Source organism: Meriones unguiculatus, chromosome 7, assembly GCF_030254825.1.
Source record: "Meriones unguiculatus strain TT.TT164.6M chromosome 7, Bangor_MerUng_6.1, whole genome shotgun sequence".
NCBI classification, from domain to species: domain Eukaryota; kingdom Metazoa; phylum Chordata; class Mammalia; order Rodentia; family Muridae; genus Meriones; species Meriones unguiculatus.
Genome location: NC_083355.1, coordinates 50771726 through 50790304, shown reverse-complemented (window position 1 = coordinate 50790304; position 18579 = coordinate 50771726). Strand labels below are relative to the sequence as shown.

Below are 18579 nucleotides of genomic sequence, written 5' to 3'. Positions count from 1 at the left end.
GGATATGGTTAGGGTTAGAGGTTAGGGGTTAGGGTTAGGATTAGGGTTGGGGTTAGGGTTTAAGGTTTAGGGTTTACGGTTTGGGTTTAGGGTTTAGGGTTAGGGTTGTTAGGGTTAGGGTTGTTAGGGTTAGGGTAGGGTTAGGGTTAGGGTTAGGGTTTTAGGGTTAGTGTTTTAGGGTTAGGGTTTTAGGGATAGGGTTGTTAGAGTTAGGGTTGTTAGGGTTAGGGTTAGGGTAGGGTTAGGGTTAGGGTTAGGGTTTTAGGGTTAGTGTTTTAGGGTTAGTGTTTTAGGGTTAGGGTTTTAGGATTAGGGTTTTAGGGTTAGAGTTAGGTTTAGGGTTGGGGGTTTAGGGTTAGGGTTTGGGGGGTCAGGGTTAGGGTCAGGGGGGTCAGGGTTAGGGTCAGGGGGTTAGGGTGAGGGAGTTAGGGTGAGGGGGTGTGGGGGTGAGGGTGAGGGGGTGAGGGGGCAAGGATGAGGGGGTGAGGGTGAGGGAGTGAGAGTGAGGGGGTAAGGGTGAGGGGGTATGGGTGAGGGTGAGGGTGGTGAGGGTAAGGGTGGTCAGGGTGAGGGTGAGGGTAGTGAGGGTGAGGGTGGTGAGGGTGAGGGTAAGGGGGATGAGGGTTAGGGTGAGGGTGGTGAGGGTGAGGGTGAGGGTGGTGAGGGTAAGGGTGGTGAGGGTGAGGGTGAGGGTGGTGAGGGTGAGGGTGGTGAGGGTTAGGGTGAGGGTGGTGAGGGTGAGGGTTAGGATTAGGGTTGGGGTTGAGGTTGGGATTGGGTTAGGGTCAGGGTTAAGGTTGTTAGGGTTATGGTTAGGGTTTTTATGTGTCCTGGAGTCATTTCCTTGGAAGCGGGTTTTTATGTGCCCTGGAGTCATTTTGTTGGAAGCGGGTTTTTATGTGCTCTGGAGTCCTTTCGTTGGAAGCAGGTTTTTAGGTGTTTCTCAGTCATTTCATTGGAAGCGGGTTTTTAGGTGTTTCTCAGTCATTTCGTTGGAAGCGGGTTTTTATGTGCTCTGGAGTCATTTCGTTGGAAGCGGGTTTTTATGTGCTCTGGAGTCATTTCGTTGGAAGCGGTTTTTTATGTGCCCTGGTGTCATTTTGTTGGAAGCCGGTTTTTAGGTGTTTTTTTTTTTTTTTTTTTTTTTTAGTCATTTCGTTGGAAGCAGGTTTTTATGTGCCAGGACAAGATCCTCCACCATCCAGATCCTTCACATTAAGACCACAGCACTGCATCCTGGGAGATCTTGCCCATTTCTCATATTGTCTAGGCTATTTAATATCAATCTGCTTATCTAATACATCAAAACTACTTATCACTTTGTTTGCTCCAAAGTGATATAAACTCTCCATATTAATTTCATTGTTCCTTTTTCCAGCTGGCTGTGAGAGGGTGGAGGGGGGGGAGAGAGAGAGAGTGAAAGAGAGAGAGAGAGAGAGAGAGAAAAGGGCTTTTCATGAACACAGCATTCTTGTATTTATAGTCTAAGAAGTCAGGAGGGAGGCAGTAAGTAAGCCTGATAACTGAATTTTCAGTTTAGAATTCCTTGCTCTCCACAGGGCCTTAGCTGCTCAGGCTAGTCCCGGAGCCTTGATTTTGCTCACACTTGTACACAGTTCCAGGAAGGGTTGTTGCCAAAGCCATCATGTGATTTCCTGACCCTCCACTGGGACAAGGGGGGACAGATATCACTTTGGGATTTTATTATAAGGAGGCTGGGTTAATATTTCTAGGTGAAACAAGCTACTATACCAAGTTCAAACATCTGAAGAGGGAGGTTAAGAAACCCTGAGTGCGGGCTGTAAGGATTATTCTGTCCTGGGGCTGTACAGACGTCGTCTGAGGCAGGGAGCAGGAGAAGAAAGGACACATTGTGACCCATTTCCAACACCTCCTGTGTGTAGAGGCGGAAGTTCCTTGCCTGCAGAGGGACATGCGCAGAGGAAAAATAGGAGAGTTACAACATGGCACTTACATAAACAACACCAAACCGGCATAAAACATCTAACAAAATTACACAACTTCAATCTTGGAATTTTTATACAACATAAATATTATGGTTCAGCCCATTTAATAATGCTATATAAAATCAAGATTTAAGGCAGTAATGTTCCACATAAACTCTGAAAACAACATTTATGCTTCTTATAAAAGCAAAAAATGATTGCATTCTGTGGGCTTTTCAAAATGATGAATATAATTACATGAAGCAACAAAAATTGATTGAATTAAAAATCCACTCGTTTCAATTCAAGTTGGTTAAGGGGGAAAAATGTAGTTTCTGGCCAAGGACTGAGAAAAATTTACAAGTATAAGAAAAAAAAAGTTCTATGCACTGTTTTGCAGTTAGGCAGCCTTCTCCCAACATGTATATGTAGCCCGAGTCACCAATGAAATATGAGCTGTGTCAAACGTGCTAAGTCCAAGAAACCCTTTAATAGTACCTACTGTCACAAGGAGAGCTGCTGTGTTCTTATTTTTTTTCTCCTTGTGAGCCGAGTGCTACCCCCGGAATAATCCCGTGGCTCCCATAGCGTCTTCAGCATCTCTTGCAATTTAGTCTGCATGAGTGTTGGCAGGGTTTCACTGTCTGTGAAGTATGGACTTAAAATCAGCAGCAGCCTAATAGACGGACACTTTTGGAGTTGCTGGCTTACACCCCTGCCTTTGTGTGGCCGGCTGTAACTCTTCCTCTTATGAAAAGAGAACAGTGCTGTGACTCTCTCATGCTCTGTGTTCATGTTGTGATGGAAGGGACAGGAATGGTGAGCAAAGGCAAACCAAACCAAACCAAATGGTAGACAACCCCATCCCTGAATTCAGTGTGTTGTTAGGTTGTATTAAACCACTAGACAGAGCCTAAAACAGTTTTACTCTTTCCATGCCCACAGTTTCCCTTGATGTTCTGACTTATAGAGGACGGGTCTGCATATTTTCATTTAAATAATGATTTTATTAATAACAGACATGAAATCAGTTGACCATTGTTTTAAACCCCATGATTATTCTTTTGCTCTTAAATAATTGGTGTATCTAACTATACTGCTGTTTGGTTATGCATGCATGTATGTACACATTCTCATATCTCATGCTGTCCTGAAACAATCTTGGCATCTTTCAGGGTAGTCTAGAGGGTCTTCCCTTGCTTGGTCAGAGTACCCTACAGTGGGGGTCTGGAGACTTTGGAAGAGGTTGATATGAAGGAACAAGGTGAAAAGTGCCTGAGCATGGCCTGGGTCGAGCTGTTAAATCCAAAACATGTGTGTACAGGCAGAGTGGTACTTAAATAAAGGACAATAAACATACGTAGATATATATGCCTTTTGAGTAAGTTTTATGATACGACTCAGTTTCCATGAACCATAAAAAGTAGATAAAATGGTAAAGCCCAGTACCTGGTGTGGAGGTATATTGATGTGCTTCAGGAGAGCCTTAACTGCCATCTGGAGCTCATAGAAGAACAATTGCATGGGGCAGTCAGCATTATGATCCACACTTTCCATAGATTTGGAGCCAGAAATCTTTTGGATCCATTCCCACTCCTCTCTGTATGTTGAGTCAAGTTAAAATTAGAAATATAAGAAAAGTCCAGAATCCAGCTCAGAACTTTCTTGGTGTATATGTCCAGAACCTAAACAGTCACTTCTCGGTGGTTAAAAAAAAATCACTATTTATGGAACTTGAACCTTTTGCTGTCTAGATGGAGTTCAAATGGGCTGTTTCTGAGTTCAGCTTAGCTCACCTATTGAAGCACCTGTCCCTCTGAACAATAGGCCTACAGGCTTGTGTGGATCAGCTTTGAGACTGAAAGCTGTCAGGTGTTCATAGTCACTTCCTGACTGTCCTTATTTTCCTACCTCTGCAGCTCTCTGCTAGTTCTAAGAGCCCACGTTTTACCACAGGGGCATCTACTGGTTAATTCTACAGTTGACTAACCACAGGACTCCGATCCAACTCAGGCAACAAACCACATTTCAGCCCTGGCCTGTTGTAATCATGGGAACTATTTTGGTTTCCTTCCCTTTCCAAAAAAAGGAACCAGGGACACACATCACTGCTTCCTTCCTTCTCCCAAATCCAGTCATCTGTGTCTTCATTCTGCATGCTCTATAGTTCTTCCTAATGAACTTTTCCAAATGTCAAGCAGAAGGGAAGGGGAAAGAATAGAGGTGGGAGGAAAGAACATCTGGCTGGTCCCCCAAAAGCCACTCTTCAAAAGGGGCATGAAAAGATCAAGGTAAATGCCTCTTGGGCAACATTGTTTCCACAGGTAATTTGCAAATTTTCTAAACACACTCAGTTGGCCCAGTTTCTCCCTGTAGCTCCACAGGGAGCAGTAATGGGCTCTCAAGAGCAGGCTAGTGAGAAAGGAAAGCCGTCCTCTTCATGGTGGAAGGTTCTCACCAAAGGTCCATCACAGCCTGGGCTCCAGTCTCTGGGTCAGAAAATCAAATTGACTATGCTGGAGGAGGTTCATTAAAAAAAAAAAAAAAACAGCAAGAGAAACAAGCAAGTCAATCAACCACCCCCCACCACTCTCTCACTGCCCTCTTAGAAAAGTTTCTGTTTTTAAGAGATCTGTTTCATTTCAAGTCTCATACTGGACAAGACTATGGAAAAATCTATCATTTGTTCCAATAAGAAAGCGAATGAGAGAGAGAGAAAAAATCAAACTTAATTCTTATTGCAATTTGGGCATACTTTTAGCTTCACAAATAATGGAAATCCTTGAGAGCCTACTTGGGAATGGTTTTCCTTTTCTCATCACTGATACTCAACTAGACGAGAGGCTTAAGATTAGCCTAATATATGCTAAAACGAGATCTTGAACCAAATTAGAAAATCACCAGTGAAAGCCTCACTCTAGCTAACTAGTCAGTGTGGGCTCTGAAGATGGCGGGATGGATGGACCCTGCGGAAGGAAGGCTGGGCACAGTCTTTGTACTAGTGAATCTTGGGACCTCGGAAAGGGAGAATCTGTCGATATAATTACTAAAGGGTGGTGACTAAGACTCTACGACGCAAATCCAGACACGGGTAAAAATGACCATTATCGAGTCAACTCACGAACAAGCCTTGCAGTCTTCTGGAAAAGACTCTGAAACTACAAAATGTTGATGGTGGAAATGACCACCAGAGGGCAGACTTAAGGCCCTGGTGCAATTGAGTGAAGGAGGGGAGTGGGTGGTCAGGGAGTACTCAAGGACTCCCACATCTCTCCCGCCTCAACTGTCTTCTTCGTTGTCCCTGGCAGTACTCATGCAACCCTGTGAGGTGCTGTAGTTACTAAAGTCTAGCCACAGTAGACACCAAATTTCAAAGAGCCAAATTTTGTTTTTGTTAAGCAAGTCAATACTTGTAAAGAACTTGAAAGTCAAGTTTGCATTCTTTGATGCCTACGGCAATCTGGAGACCTTTTCCTTTGATTCTGTGCTCCTCCTTTTTCTTTATTTTCATGCTGAACACAGTTCAGTTCATTACAGTAGATGAATGAGAGCCCTGTTATTAGGGTCAGTTAGAAAGTTGAGCCAGATTACCAAGACGAGGCAACTGTCCCAAAACTAACAAAGTAATTCACCAAATGCCAAACCATAGAGGAAATTTCTGAGTGTTTGGGCCTTGATACTTCTGTTCTTCCCTAGAGAACTGTCAGACATGGAGGAAGCATATAAAGCCCTAAAGGCAGAGAGAGTGAGAGAGTTAGGAGTGGGTAGAATGAAATGGGTGGGGCTCCTTTAGATCAGGTAGAAGCATTAGCATCACCAGATACCATCCTTCTCGGCGATATTAGAAACAAAGGTCAAGAAGGGCATAGCTGTTCTCAATGCAGAGGAAAGATACTGGGAACAGCAGTATGCGAAGACAAGTCTTTGTTTGTAAATGGGTGGAGCATCCCTGGTTGCACCCTGAGTGGGACAAGAAGGGACAGTAAAGGTGCAACACCTCCTTTTAGTGCCTTTGCTCCTCCCAGTTGACCGTATCTTAGGTGCCAGGACTCCATCTTGCTGCGGAGCATCTCTCCAGGGACACTACACTGGTAGATAGAGAGCACTTGACTGTGAGCACACGAGACCAAAGTCCCAACTCTGGACCACTTACTTGGAGATGTTGCTGTTCTCGCGGATCTTCACGTGGCTGAGAATGTTGGATAACTTTTGGGTTACAAGCACTTTGATCTGATCCACAGAACTGCATAGCTTTAGGTATCCTAGATCCAGCCCAGGAGAGAGGCGCTGATGACTCCTCTTGTGGTAGGAGAGGAGGTCCTGCAAGGCAGAGTGAGGAAACTGGAAAGCATACAGTCATCCTGCAGGGCTCTCAAAACCTGTTCTCAAGGTGGGCCCGCTGTGAGTGACCGACGTAAGAACCCTCCAGCACCACCGCGAGTAGAGGAAAGTTGTTGAGGTTACTGCCTGTCTCAGGTGCAGGAAAATGACTTCTCCAAGTCAGGGAATCAGTCTTTAATATATATTTTAAATGTTTGCTTTTCTCAGATTTCTGTGCCAAGGGTAAGTTTGTGGGTTATGATAGGGAATAGGGCGCTGCTGGGGGAGGCAGATAATAAAGAAGGATAGAGTTCACAGTATCTGTCCTTAAGGAGGGGGCTTATAGTTTAGCTGTGGAAAAATAAACATTTGTATAAATGCTGACAAAATACATTATTTTTAACATTAGGATAATTAAGGTAGAAAAGTTCACTTTAAAGAAATGATTTAAAATAGAATACAAGTAGTAAGCAGTGAAAAAAAGTATCACTCTTTATTTCAAAAATTAAAAAAACCAGCACTAAGTGGTTCATTTAATTTTTAAAAACCATTAATAGTTATGTTGCATTTGTAATTACACAATAATGCTAAGACGGTTCATTTGGATTAGCATTTTAGACCCCATTGTATGGTAGCTCATGAGACTTTTCATATTTGACTTAGAAAACAAGTTTAACAAAGGTATTCAAAGTCTTCCCATCATTTTCCTGAGACCTTTAAAATGTTGATATACAAGTAATGTCCTTATGAAGAGCTGGTTCATTTTATGTTCTTCACCCATTCACTGTTTTATCATGTCTGGATTCTCAATGGTCAATGACTTTGCATTGACCATGACTTTGATTGAGTCTCCTTATTAATAAGCTTCAAAAACTTCTCTTCTTCTTCTTTTTTTTTTACAAGGTCAAAACACGACATGATTTTATGTTGAATTTGTATTATGCTGTCATGTGAAAATGTCCCACAAGGTGAATGGAGCTGTTAATATGCTAGGGTATGCCAAATTAAGGGCAGTGATATGGCTGAATGGGATTTTGGTTGCTGTGATCAGTTCTCAGTGGCTTTTGTGGGTTCTGACTTTTACCTCTCTGCGCAGCTGCAGAAACTCAGATGACAGACAACTAATATTCTCCGCTGCCCACTCCTTGTGTGGGTAGACTCATCTACTACCTTTGGACAGCAGGGTTTGGGGAAAAAAAAAGTGAAAAGTGATGAGTGGGTTAACTGATTAGAGGGGAAGGTTTCTGTAAGCTGCATTTAACCTGGCTTTCAGAAAACATGGAGTAGGTAAGAGGATATTCAAAATGCACCACCACAAAAAAATAGTAAGTGAATGAGATGATAGATATGCTAATCAGCCCGATTTAATTATTTCACATTGCATGCACATGTGAAAGCATTACTCTGTACTCAGTTAATGGTTATAATTATGGCTTTTCAATTAAAAACAATGTTAAGAAAGACGAATTAAATTTTTAGAAGAGTAAAATCAAGGGAACCAACTTTTACCACTAAATGTGAAGAGGACAAGAATTAAAATGGAAACAGACACCTGAACCTGTACATAAATCTTTATGGAAGAGGAAGGATTGAAGCGTCCTGGACAGATTCTCCCTGAAGCAACGACTCCTCCTCGGCCGGGCTCACTGTCTTCAGTGTGCTCCCCATCATACCCTCTGTCCTGTCCATCACCCGCAGGGTGCTCTACCCAAAAAGGAGCACCCAGGCCTTAGGTAAACAGGCTGCGATGCCTCCTCCCAGGAGGCCAAGAAAGGCAGGAGAGTGAGCAGACCCATTACACAGGGCCGACTTCAGTTTTGTAAATGGAGGCACTAAATGAACTTGACGGAGACATTTTTCCTTTTCTGCTTTTTGTTTTGCACAGCCGGGAGTTAAGCCCAGGTCCTCACACATCCTCAAGTGCACTGACACAGAACCACAGTCCCTTTGTCTTCTTCAACTAGACAATGAAATTAGTATACGATGTGGAGGTCAGATCTCTAAGACAGAATAACAGAACAGGGACAAGTTAAGAACTGAAAGACAGGCATATCAGAATAGTCACAAAAACAAAGTCTAAAATAATGTCCAAAAGGCACTTGGCAAAAAAAAAAAAAATAGAGGAAACATAATATGACCAAGAAAAATTATTATGAATTGTAGGGATGGGTGAGCCTGAATTTAGCAGTGTTTCCCCCACGTCTCTTCCAGACAGATCGTAGGCAAGTAGTTGAGTAGAAGAGGTTTAGCCAAGGTTATTGTTCTGGGAAGTGAATAACATCAAAGGATGATAAATGATTAATGTGAGAAGGGAAAATAGAAGTATTCCAATCAGCAGAGTCTGATGATCTGTACCCTAGGGGTACAGGCAGATGTGGCTATAGACCCACACGCCGTCACCTTTGAGACCTCATGGAGAGTGGAAAAGGAAAGGACAAATATGCCCATCTTTGCAAAAGAAGCAGGGACAACACAGGATGTTGCTGGTAATTAAAGACTTTCAAATTATTGATCTTTGGGGGAAAATGAGAAAGAACCACCACACAATCAATTTTCACCTAACCAGGCAATCCCAAGGCACCAGAGAGGAGTCGGTATGGATTTATGAAGAGAAAGTCACTTTTCGTTTCCAATAGCAACAAAATAGGGATCTACAAGAGCAGAGTGAAGCCTCCAATGGAATCCATTCCACTGAATAATGGGGGAAAAACGGATTCTTGACCATATTGCTTTAACAAGCCAGATAACTGGGTTGAATGCTTGTGGATAATGAAGATGGTATGGGAACAGCAGACAGATTGAGTGATAGCCCAGTAGGGAGTGGTCCCAAGAGCCAGTGTTTTCAGCTCATTTATTGACATTCTGGACAAAGCACATCAAGAATGTGTGTATCAAATTTGTGGGTCCAAAATTTGGTGTGGTTTGGATTTTCTGGAAAATAGCAGCGAAGCTATGAATGCCCCAGTGCATTGGAAAAATAAGCCTATCATAATTAGGGTTGGAATGTAGTAAGAACATGTGCTTGTGAAGACCCAAACGCTAGGGTACAAATATAGGATGGGTGAGGGTGTTAGAGAAAAACATGTGAGGGTTGGAGCTGACCACAGGTCAAATGTGAGTTAGGAACATACTGTGCTTACGTCAAAACCAACACCACTTTGGGACAGGGAAATTCACTCTTTCGTTCAATTTTTAAAAAGAATGTTCCTGAGCACTTACTGTGTATTTTTGTGTCTTTACATAGTCATTTATTTTTTATTAGTCAGAATGTTTTTGGAGCCTGAAAAATGAATGGGAAGAGAAAGCTGTCTCATTCACATAATCTGAAGCACCAGGAAAGGCCTCTAAGAGCAAGCTGAGCGCCGATCACCTGATCTAACCTCTAACCTGCACCCCAGGCTTTGCCTTCCATCGACCCCGTCCTTTTGTGTTCCCTGTCTATAGACACAAGGAGTTGCTTTTTCTTCCCCAGCATGGACCCACTTGCTTACAGCCTCCTGCTTGTGTTTCTGGGGTGAGGGTGGAATCTCAGACTGGGGCATGTGAAGGGAGCACCCCCAGCACTGAACTGTATCCTCTGCCTTCTCTCTTGTGTTTCTATCTTCATGCACGCAGGAAGGGGGAACCAGATTTCATTACAGATGGCTGTGAGCCACCATGTGGTTGCTGGGAATTGAACTCAAGACCTTCGGAAAAGCAGCCAGCGCTTTTAGCTGCTGAACCATCTCTCCAGCCCCCAGAGCAATCCAGTCAGACTCTCGCTGTCAGTTTTTTGAGACAGGGATTCTCTGTGTAGCCCTGGCTGTCCTGGAACTTGCTCTGTAGACCAGGCTGGCCTCGAACTACTTGTGTTTCTAGATATGGGCTTGGTAACTTGCCAAGGCTCGCTTTGAACTCACTGTAACCCGGACTTGTCTCAAACTTGGGATCTCCTGCCTCAGGCACAGGAGCCTTTCACTACCAGGTCTAGTTCTTTTACAAAATACCTACATACATGCCAGGGATTACGCTAGGTTGTTGATGAACATATTTATCTTTTCCTTTGTAAAACTTACATTCCAGTGCAAGGGAGAAAGCTCTGAGCCAGTTTTTCTAATCAGCTTAATAAGGTCCATATGAAGATTGTGTGAGGCCAGTGTGAAACTCAAGGAAGCTGAGGCTGCTCTCCCAGCTCCTGTCTAGTCTCTGCTGTGTGTTCTCTCATTTAATGCTTCCCTCTCCCCCTTCTCTGGCTGTTTTTTTTTTCTCCATCTGATAAACTTAGCTTCCCCTCATAGCTCAGCCCAATGCCCCCTCTTCTGCAATGCCTGATATTTCCAGGCAGAATTAATGGCTGCTTTGTGTGTGCTCCCATAGTACACTGTTTGTCCTGCCTTGTTTTACCGTGATTTGTTTACAAGTCTGTCTCCCTCCCTTGACTGAACTCCTTGAGAGCAAGGTCCTTGACTTACTCATTTGATTTTCTTATAGCACCTAAAAGAGAGCCCGCCACCTTGTTGATGTTGCAAAAACATGTCTGGGAAAGGTAAGGAGGTATGGGTGAGGTCTGGGCCTGGGTCTTGCTGATATGGGGTCTGAGAATCTTCCACTCAGTCTACCCTCGCTGGTCAGTTATCTTAAGAGCTTGCCAAAGGAATAATAAGGCAGCTGCTCTGCCAGTAACCACAGGAGGGTTTTTTGTTTTTGCTGATGTTGTTTTATTTGTTTATTTGTTTTCCTGAGTAAAGCATAGAGAAACCAGTTGTGTCACAAAGGAGGGCTGCTGGTCACTGTGGGCCCAGGACTAATCAGATCAGAAAGTATTTAAATTTTCTGAATTGTTTTATGGCTTTTTTTTTTAAAAAAAAGGAGAATTTTATCCTAAATTCCACATTTCCAACTGTTTTTGAAAAAGTGGAAAATGTTTTGACAATGGAACTCTGTTCGCACACCACAGCAGGCCGGGGTCGACTGGGGGCTGCCCTCTTCCTATGGAAGGATGACTGTAAATTACTGTAGTCTCTATTGCTCCTACTACTTCTTCCCTCAAACTGAGGCGTAACTCATAAATTTCATCTTCATAGAGCATTCGACTCATTGGTGCTTAGCATACTGACAAGGCTGCCAGTCCTAACATCCAGACCTTTTTAATGACTCTAGAAAGAAGCCTCACATTCATTATTCACAATTCCCCAATCTTTCTTCCTTGCACCCAGGCAATCTGTCTCATTGAACTTGCTCATTATTGACATAGCATATGAATGGAGTTACATAAGCTGTGATATTTTCTTTCTGGCTTCTTTTGCTTCGTGTGTTCTCAGGCTCATCTAGGCCGCAACATGGATTATACTATGCTCACGTACACAGCTGAATAATTTCCCACTACATGGCTGCACCCTGTTTTGTTCACCCATTTACTAACTATTAGAGATTGGAGATTGTTTATATCCTTTGGTGCTTATAAAGGTTTATATCCACATGGTTCACGTGAACTCAAGTTGTTTCTTACTTCCATCTCAGTTAGTTCTTTTCCAGTAATGGTTCTGGTTCCTTTTGGATAACTGTATTAAATGGGGGGGGGGCTGGTGTAGTAGGAACGTACAAGTAAGACAGCAGAGAAGGCAGAAGAGGTAATATGCGCTGGGCATCTAGTTGTGACAGGAAAGGCCTAAAGAAAGGGAACAGAAGGCAAAGTTGGGCAAGTTTTCTTAGAGCAGCCTTTGGAGAAAGGAGAGAGAGTGCATATAGCAACACAGCAGAACAGGAAGGGCTCCAGGCTAGGGGTGTGGGTGTTCCATCTTCCTCTCATTTTTTGGGTAATCAAGGTACACTATATCCTTGATATGTATATCTTTATATCTGGCCTGGACACAGAATTATCCAGCCTCAGTGGCTTTTCATGAGAATTGATGCTAATATAGACGTGTCAGGGTTGAGTATATAGTACACATGTATGAGGTTAATGGTCTTAGACAACTTCACATGCAAGATATCCAGTCCCTGAAGGTCACAGAGTAAGCACTACCTCAGAGCAGCCTGCTTGTTGGAAATACCCGCACTGCCAATCAGTTTGCTCAGCGGGACTCTAACTTGTTCATAACACTTCTTTCCCAAGCAAACAAGAGGATCTCCCAGATATATGAGAGATGGCCATTTTGGAAAGCCTGAGACTTGAGAAGGTTGGGAATTTGAGGAGTTGGATGTTGGAGTTTCCTAGGTTCTCCAGAGATGAATAGATTCGTTGTGGGGTAAGATTTTGTTGAAGCCTTCACCTGTTTTGAATATCCAGTTGTGAATCATATAATTTTCATACAGAGTTTCTCACTTGTTATGAAAATGTAAGTGAGGTGATAAAATGCCTCAAAGGATGACCAGCCAGGAACAGAGGTCTCCCCCAGAAGTTGGAGGAGTTGGATTAAAAGTGACCTGAGTGGAGAAGTAATAAAAATGGTGAACATTTACAGTGTTCATTACTGTCCTGATGCTTACATCCTCTTTCCTCTCATTGTCATCAGATTCCTGTGAGGAAGACATTTTTTTTCCTCAGAAAAGGAGACAAAGGGTTGAAGAATAATTCCCTCTGGCCACATAGTGGAGGGGATGGAATTGGAATGTCATTCAGTCACCCTTGTTTTAAAAGGATACTGACAATGTGTTGTGAAGCGCCAGGAAGAAGTCAAGACCTCCTCTGGGATGCCTTATGTCCCTTGCTTCTGTGGGAGAGGAGAGTGTGGCTTGTCACTGGGACATATCCAGCCATCTTTGGACCACCAAGGTCTAGCTCAACCTTCATGTTGAAAGTAAAGACAACTCCTGATAGAATTTCGTCTCCAGTCTTCAGAGTTTGGCTACCCACCCTAAGAGCCTTACTCTCCATTTCCTGTCCAGCATAAGACCTGCATGGGAGGTGGGAGAGAAAAGGTGGGGGGAGGAGGAGGGAGAGGGGGTGGGTAGGAAAGACATCAAGCAGGAATGCGCCAGTCAGCGGGGGTGAATTTTCCACTTGGATCTGTGTGGAAACCTGATCCCGCCTCTATTTTTGGTCTCCTTCTCTAACAACCTTTCACCAGATTGGGATTTTTCTGCACCTGTAACACATTTTTAATGTAATAAGTCTGGGAGAAACCAGGTATTATATCATGCTGGGGCCTGTGTTTCTGGCAGCAAAGATAGCCCAGACCCCAGGTATTATATCATGCTGGGGTCTGTGTTTCTAGCAGCAAAGTTAGGCCAGACCCCAGGTTATCCCTCTAGGGATTGGTGTATTAGTCACCCTGTAAAAACTAAATTTATTATGATTTCTTGAATGCTTCTTTTAGCACTTCTTATAAAAGGCAAAGAGAGGAGCCATGAGTGTGTCTGTGTTCCCTGCTCCCACTCACTTCACACATGCACATATATTCTGAGATGAGTCACAATTTCCTATGAACCTAAATTTTACAAAATCAAATCCAGAGCTATTGGTCTTGACCATTCCAATTACCTTTGCTGTGTTAGGCTTTGTCCTCGTTTGGACCAGGGCAAGCAGTGACTGGGCTCATTATTGCATTAGACCCCTTGGGAGTGAAAGGGAGCAAGCCATTTAAGGCAAACATGGATCACTAGTGTGGCTGAGGTTGGGATTTGTCTCTTCCACGTACAGAAGGGACTCATTGCGGACAGACTCCCATGGTTGCTCAGTGCAGATGTTTTTCCACCAGCTTTTCTACATAACCGGTGAATTCTATACAATCAGTGGGTTAACACACACACACACACACACACACACACACACACACACACACAAAAGAAAGACAATGAAGCAGCTTGAAGTCCATGTCAGATATGAAACTATGAGCCACTGCCATGTCACCTATTAATCTGTGAGCCCCTGGGACAGCCAGGCCTACTTCTGGTCCTGCCATCTAGTCCAGGTCTGCGTATGAGTTACTCCAGTTTGAATTTTGGTGGTTGCTGGCAGCTCTCATCTCCCATCATTCACTAAAAACACTAAGTGAGTATTTACTCTCAAGTCTCTTCCTCATACCGCAGGGTATGACTGACAGCTGAAAGACATCCCTGCGTCGGATGATCTGAGCTGAACTCTCAGTTTTGGCACTTTGTTGTTGTTGTGTCTAGGGCCACACTCTGGCTTGTAGCACCCGAGGCTAAAGTAATTTCTGGTTCTTTCTTTCAGAAAAAGAAGAGAGGGCTGGTGAGATGGCTGAGTAGGTGAAAGTGTTTGCCTTCAAGCCTCATGACATGAGTGGGATCCGGGGACCCACAAGGTAGAAAGAGAGAGCTGGTCCTTGCAAGTTGTCCTTTGACCTCCCCGAGTACAACATGGCACACTCCCTCTCTCTAATAAAGAAATGCTACCCCCCAAAAAGAGTTTAAACTTTCAAATGTTAATTGATGGAGTGCCGGAGGCTCTGAAAAGGGGCTTGTGCAAATGAAGGACTAAGTGGGGCCAAAGCTTCATGAGTCTCACCTAGTTAACCCTTGTGTGCTACCCTGTGTCCCTTAACCTCTTTGAGCCTTGATGATCTCATTCCTAAAGTGGGTTTAATTGTGCCCTGCTGTCTTAAGAGAGTATTATGAAGAACAGGCAAGAATAAATATGTAGGTGTGATCCCTGTACTGTCACACTCCATTCTGATATTGAGTTAATGCTTGTCACAGCCTCTGCAGATTCCCTACTTGACTGACTCAGTTCTTCTCGCTGGCTCATCGGTGTTAAGGTTTGAATCTGAATCCTAGGTTTGAATCCTTAGCTTCACATTTTGATTTCTTATTCCCCGGACTGGTAGAATCTTGGAGGGCAACGGGACCTTCAGGAGGTAGGACCTGCCTGGAGGAAGTAGCTCACTACCAGAGGGTATTTAGGGGTTGTTAGCCTCACCTAACCCCTAGTTCTGGCCACCGATAGCTTCCTGATCTGTGACAATGTGAACAGCTGTTGCTTCAGGCTCCTTCTCGAATGGCTGAGCCATTGTGCTATGCCTTTCTTATTGTGATGGACTGTAATGCTCCAAGACTCTGAGCCAAAAGAAACCTGCCCCCTTATGTTATTTCTCTGGTCATATTGATGTGAAAGTGATCAGTATAGTTGTCAGGGTATTTTCAGAGTGCCCACCCTTATGACTGTTTGATCAGCTCTGTATTTGGACAGAGATCGATGCAAGTGAGCCACAGCATCGCTCCTACATACGGAGTGTGAACAGTGACTCATCTCAGGACTCTGCTGCATCACTATTTACGTGAATAGCTCTTGATATACATTGTACAGGAGCTGCCATAAATGTATCAGAATCAGAACCATCAGGGCACCGAAGAAAATCCTACATACCTGGATGGTTATTAGCAAGATATCTAAGGCGGTTGGCTCCTCAGGTGTTGACAGAGACTTTCTCTGGCTTTGCAGTTTTGATATCTGCATCCACTTGCCATTAAAAAAAGGAATAAAGCATCTCCACTTCCCTGATGGTGACAATGAGGATGTTGCCATGGCGATCTTTAATGGGCTCATAGTAGAGTCTTCCCAAGTTGTGCGTTCCAAGTAAATTCTAGAAAGCAACAGATTCCTGGTAGCTCAGTTGATGTTGTAAAACAGAGCAACAAAACCACAACAAAAGACTGAACAACCGCTGGATTTCTGAGGAGCTGTTTGCTTTTTCTCAGGCTTAGACCTAGCCTAGGTGGCATTGCAGAAATGTGCTTAGCAGAGAGCTCAAAGAAAGGTCTCCACTGTGAGCCTGCAAAGATTATAGCGAGAGGCACAGACACTATGTTTTTTTAAGCAAATTCAATATCTGTAAATATCTTTTGCCCACATAGGCACACTAGCACATAAACCTCAGTGACCAGCACTTGAAGAGAATCCCAGATGTTTTAAAGAAAAATGTCTGATATTTCAAGTATGCTAACTTGTGGAGTTTTTGAGAGATCTCCAGTAAGCGAGTTATGAGGTGGGGTTGTTTAAAATGATGAAGTGAATTGACAATGTCACGCATTGTGCAGAGGGCCCCAGATGACTGCGCAGTACCTGCAAGGTTCTCTAATTGGGACTGGCCTGCTTTGACTTATCTGCATCTCCAGGTGTTCTGTGTACTGAAAGTTTGTTGAAATTTCTTACAAACTCTGTCGACAGAGTCAGACAATACTTTTACGAAAGTAGGAAGAGAAGGATGCTACATAAAATTTGAAGAAGCCAAGGCCTGCGTTATTAGAATAAATAGGAACTGTATAAATATGAAGGGGCTGAAGCTCTTTAGCTGAAAGTACTAGATGATTAGGATGGAACCCCATAAAAGCCATCACAGAGTTCCTAGTTGGTGTGTGTGTGTGTGTGTGTCTGTCTGTCTGTCTGTCTGGGTGAACTCACATGAATGATGATGTGATGATGTGTTAGTGTGAGAGCTGATGTAGGACTGGAATTTGTAAAAATGACAATATTGATCTAAAATAAACGACCCAGCTGGTCATTTTTCAAATATCCTACAATGGACTGTTCCCTCATAGACAGGAACTGTGTCTTAAGCCTTCTATTTTTCCTCATGAAGACCAGATACAGAATGAGTAAGGAGTTTCATAAGTAATTACTGACAAAATTCATTTGGTAAGATTAATTTTTTAAGTGGCCCCGTCATTCTGATTTTTCTTCTATAACAAGTTACTTATAAATCAGAAAAAAAAGCCATTTTGGGTGAGATTTTTTAGTCTATAACTATGTAGCACCATAGTTTTATATAAATACCTTATTGTATGAGCAGTGTTGTGCTGGTACACTACCATGCCAAAACAAAACAAAACAAAAGGTCAAGGGGTGGGTGGCTGGTCTATGGTAAGTGACAGTCTCCATAGGGTAGTCCACTCCAAGCTACCTTGGGTGTGACAATAAGCCTTCAAAGTGTCTGCATATTTAACAGTTGGGTTTCCAAGCTAGTAATGAGTTGGTTTTAGCACAGCACAGCTATTAAGACTTTGCTCACACAGGTGCTGAGTTTCAGGGCTGGCCACCATTCATGAACTGTTCTGCTGTTGACTCTCTCCGGTCTGAGTGTCACCGTTTTAAATGAAAGGTCTTCACAGGTTTAGGCATCACTTTGGTTAATCCACACCTCAGAGCATTCAGGGGACTAAATCAAGCAACACATGAAAAACGTGTTTCACTAACTCCCGAGCCTGCTCCCCTGCTGAATATGGGATTTTTACAAATCTGCTGTAATTAGAATCTCTTCTTGGTCTCCAATTATATTCTTTAGATCCAGCCTACTTCCACATTCTCTGGAAAGACATATCTAATTCTGTTATGGCTTGAATATGGAATACCCCTCACCCCCAACAGGCTCGTTTGAGAGGTGATTGGACCATGAAGGCTCCAATCTAACCAATGGATTCCGAAAACTGATAGGTTTGAAATTTGATGGTATTACTGGAGATAATGAAAACTAGAAAATGAGGCCTGTGTGGGGGAAGAAGATCTCTGAAAGTATGCCTGTGAAGGTATGTCATGTCCTTAGTCTCTCATGGTTTCTGTGCTTTTTGGTCACTCGGAGTTAGGTAGCTCCCCTCCCCACCCCCCCCACCCCTGGCACATGAACACTGTCATGATATTCTGTCTTGCCTCAGGCACCAAGAAGCAGAACAGCTGAACTGGGCAGAGATCTCTGAAATTGCAAGACACAAGGGTAGTCTTTTCCTCTTTAAGTTGTTCCTTTCGGGTATGTCAGAGCGATAAAAGAACTGTTCACATTATCTCAAGACCACCATCCTCTTTTTGTTTTTTTCTACCGTCCTGCGTACAAAGTTATCAGTATGTGTCTTGCTGCATTGCATGTAACTGAAGCACCTGTCCAGAGTCATGGCTCCTTGCTTTCTGTGTCACTAGGTCCTCTGCACAGTGCATAGGAAGAACTCAGTAAAAGTTGAATTAGCACTGGCTGACAAACACTCTTATCTACACAATACCTAGGATGAGATTCTGCCACATGTCAGACATTGAAGTTATGATGATAGCCAGGAGAGACAGTCTTTAAGCTTGGGTTCTTATAGAGTAAGCAGGCCACTAGGGCCACCGCTCCAGTCTGAGACAAGTATTCCATTTACACAATGGAATACTACTCAGCCATTAAAAACAAGGAAATCATGAACTTTGCAGGCAAGTGGTGGGAACCAGAAAGGATCATCCTGAGTGAGGTATCCCAGAAGCAGAAAAACACACATGGTATATACTCACTTATAAGCAGATATTAGACATATAATATAGGATAATCATACTAAAATCTGTACACCTAAAGAAGCTAAGCAAGAAGGAGGCCCTAGGTAAGATGCTCAATCCTCAATCAAAGAGGCA

The 18579-nt window shown here is 43.3% G+C and overlaps 1 protein-coding gene across 1 annotated transcript in view; it reads right to left on the bottom strand.

Annotated features, from left to right (window-relative positions):
• Positions 1 to 1729: 1729 nt before the first annotated feature.
• LOC132655333 (ankyrin repeat and fibronectin type-III domain-containing protein 1-like) overlaps positions 1730 to 18579 on the bottom strand; it is a 36123-nt gene continuing 19273 nt past the window's right edge. The window contains 5 exon segments of the mRNA XM_060388324.1: positions 1730 to 1921; positions 3396 to 3546; positions 6100 to 6266; positions 15574 to 15681; positions 15683 to 15790. Of these exon segments, the coding sequence (XP_060244307.1) occupies positions 1730 to 1921; positions 3396 to 3546; positions 6100 to 6266; positions 15574 to 15681; positions 15683 to 15790 (726 nt within the window).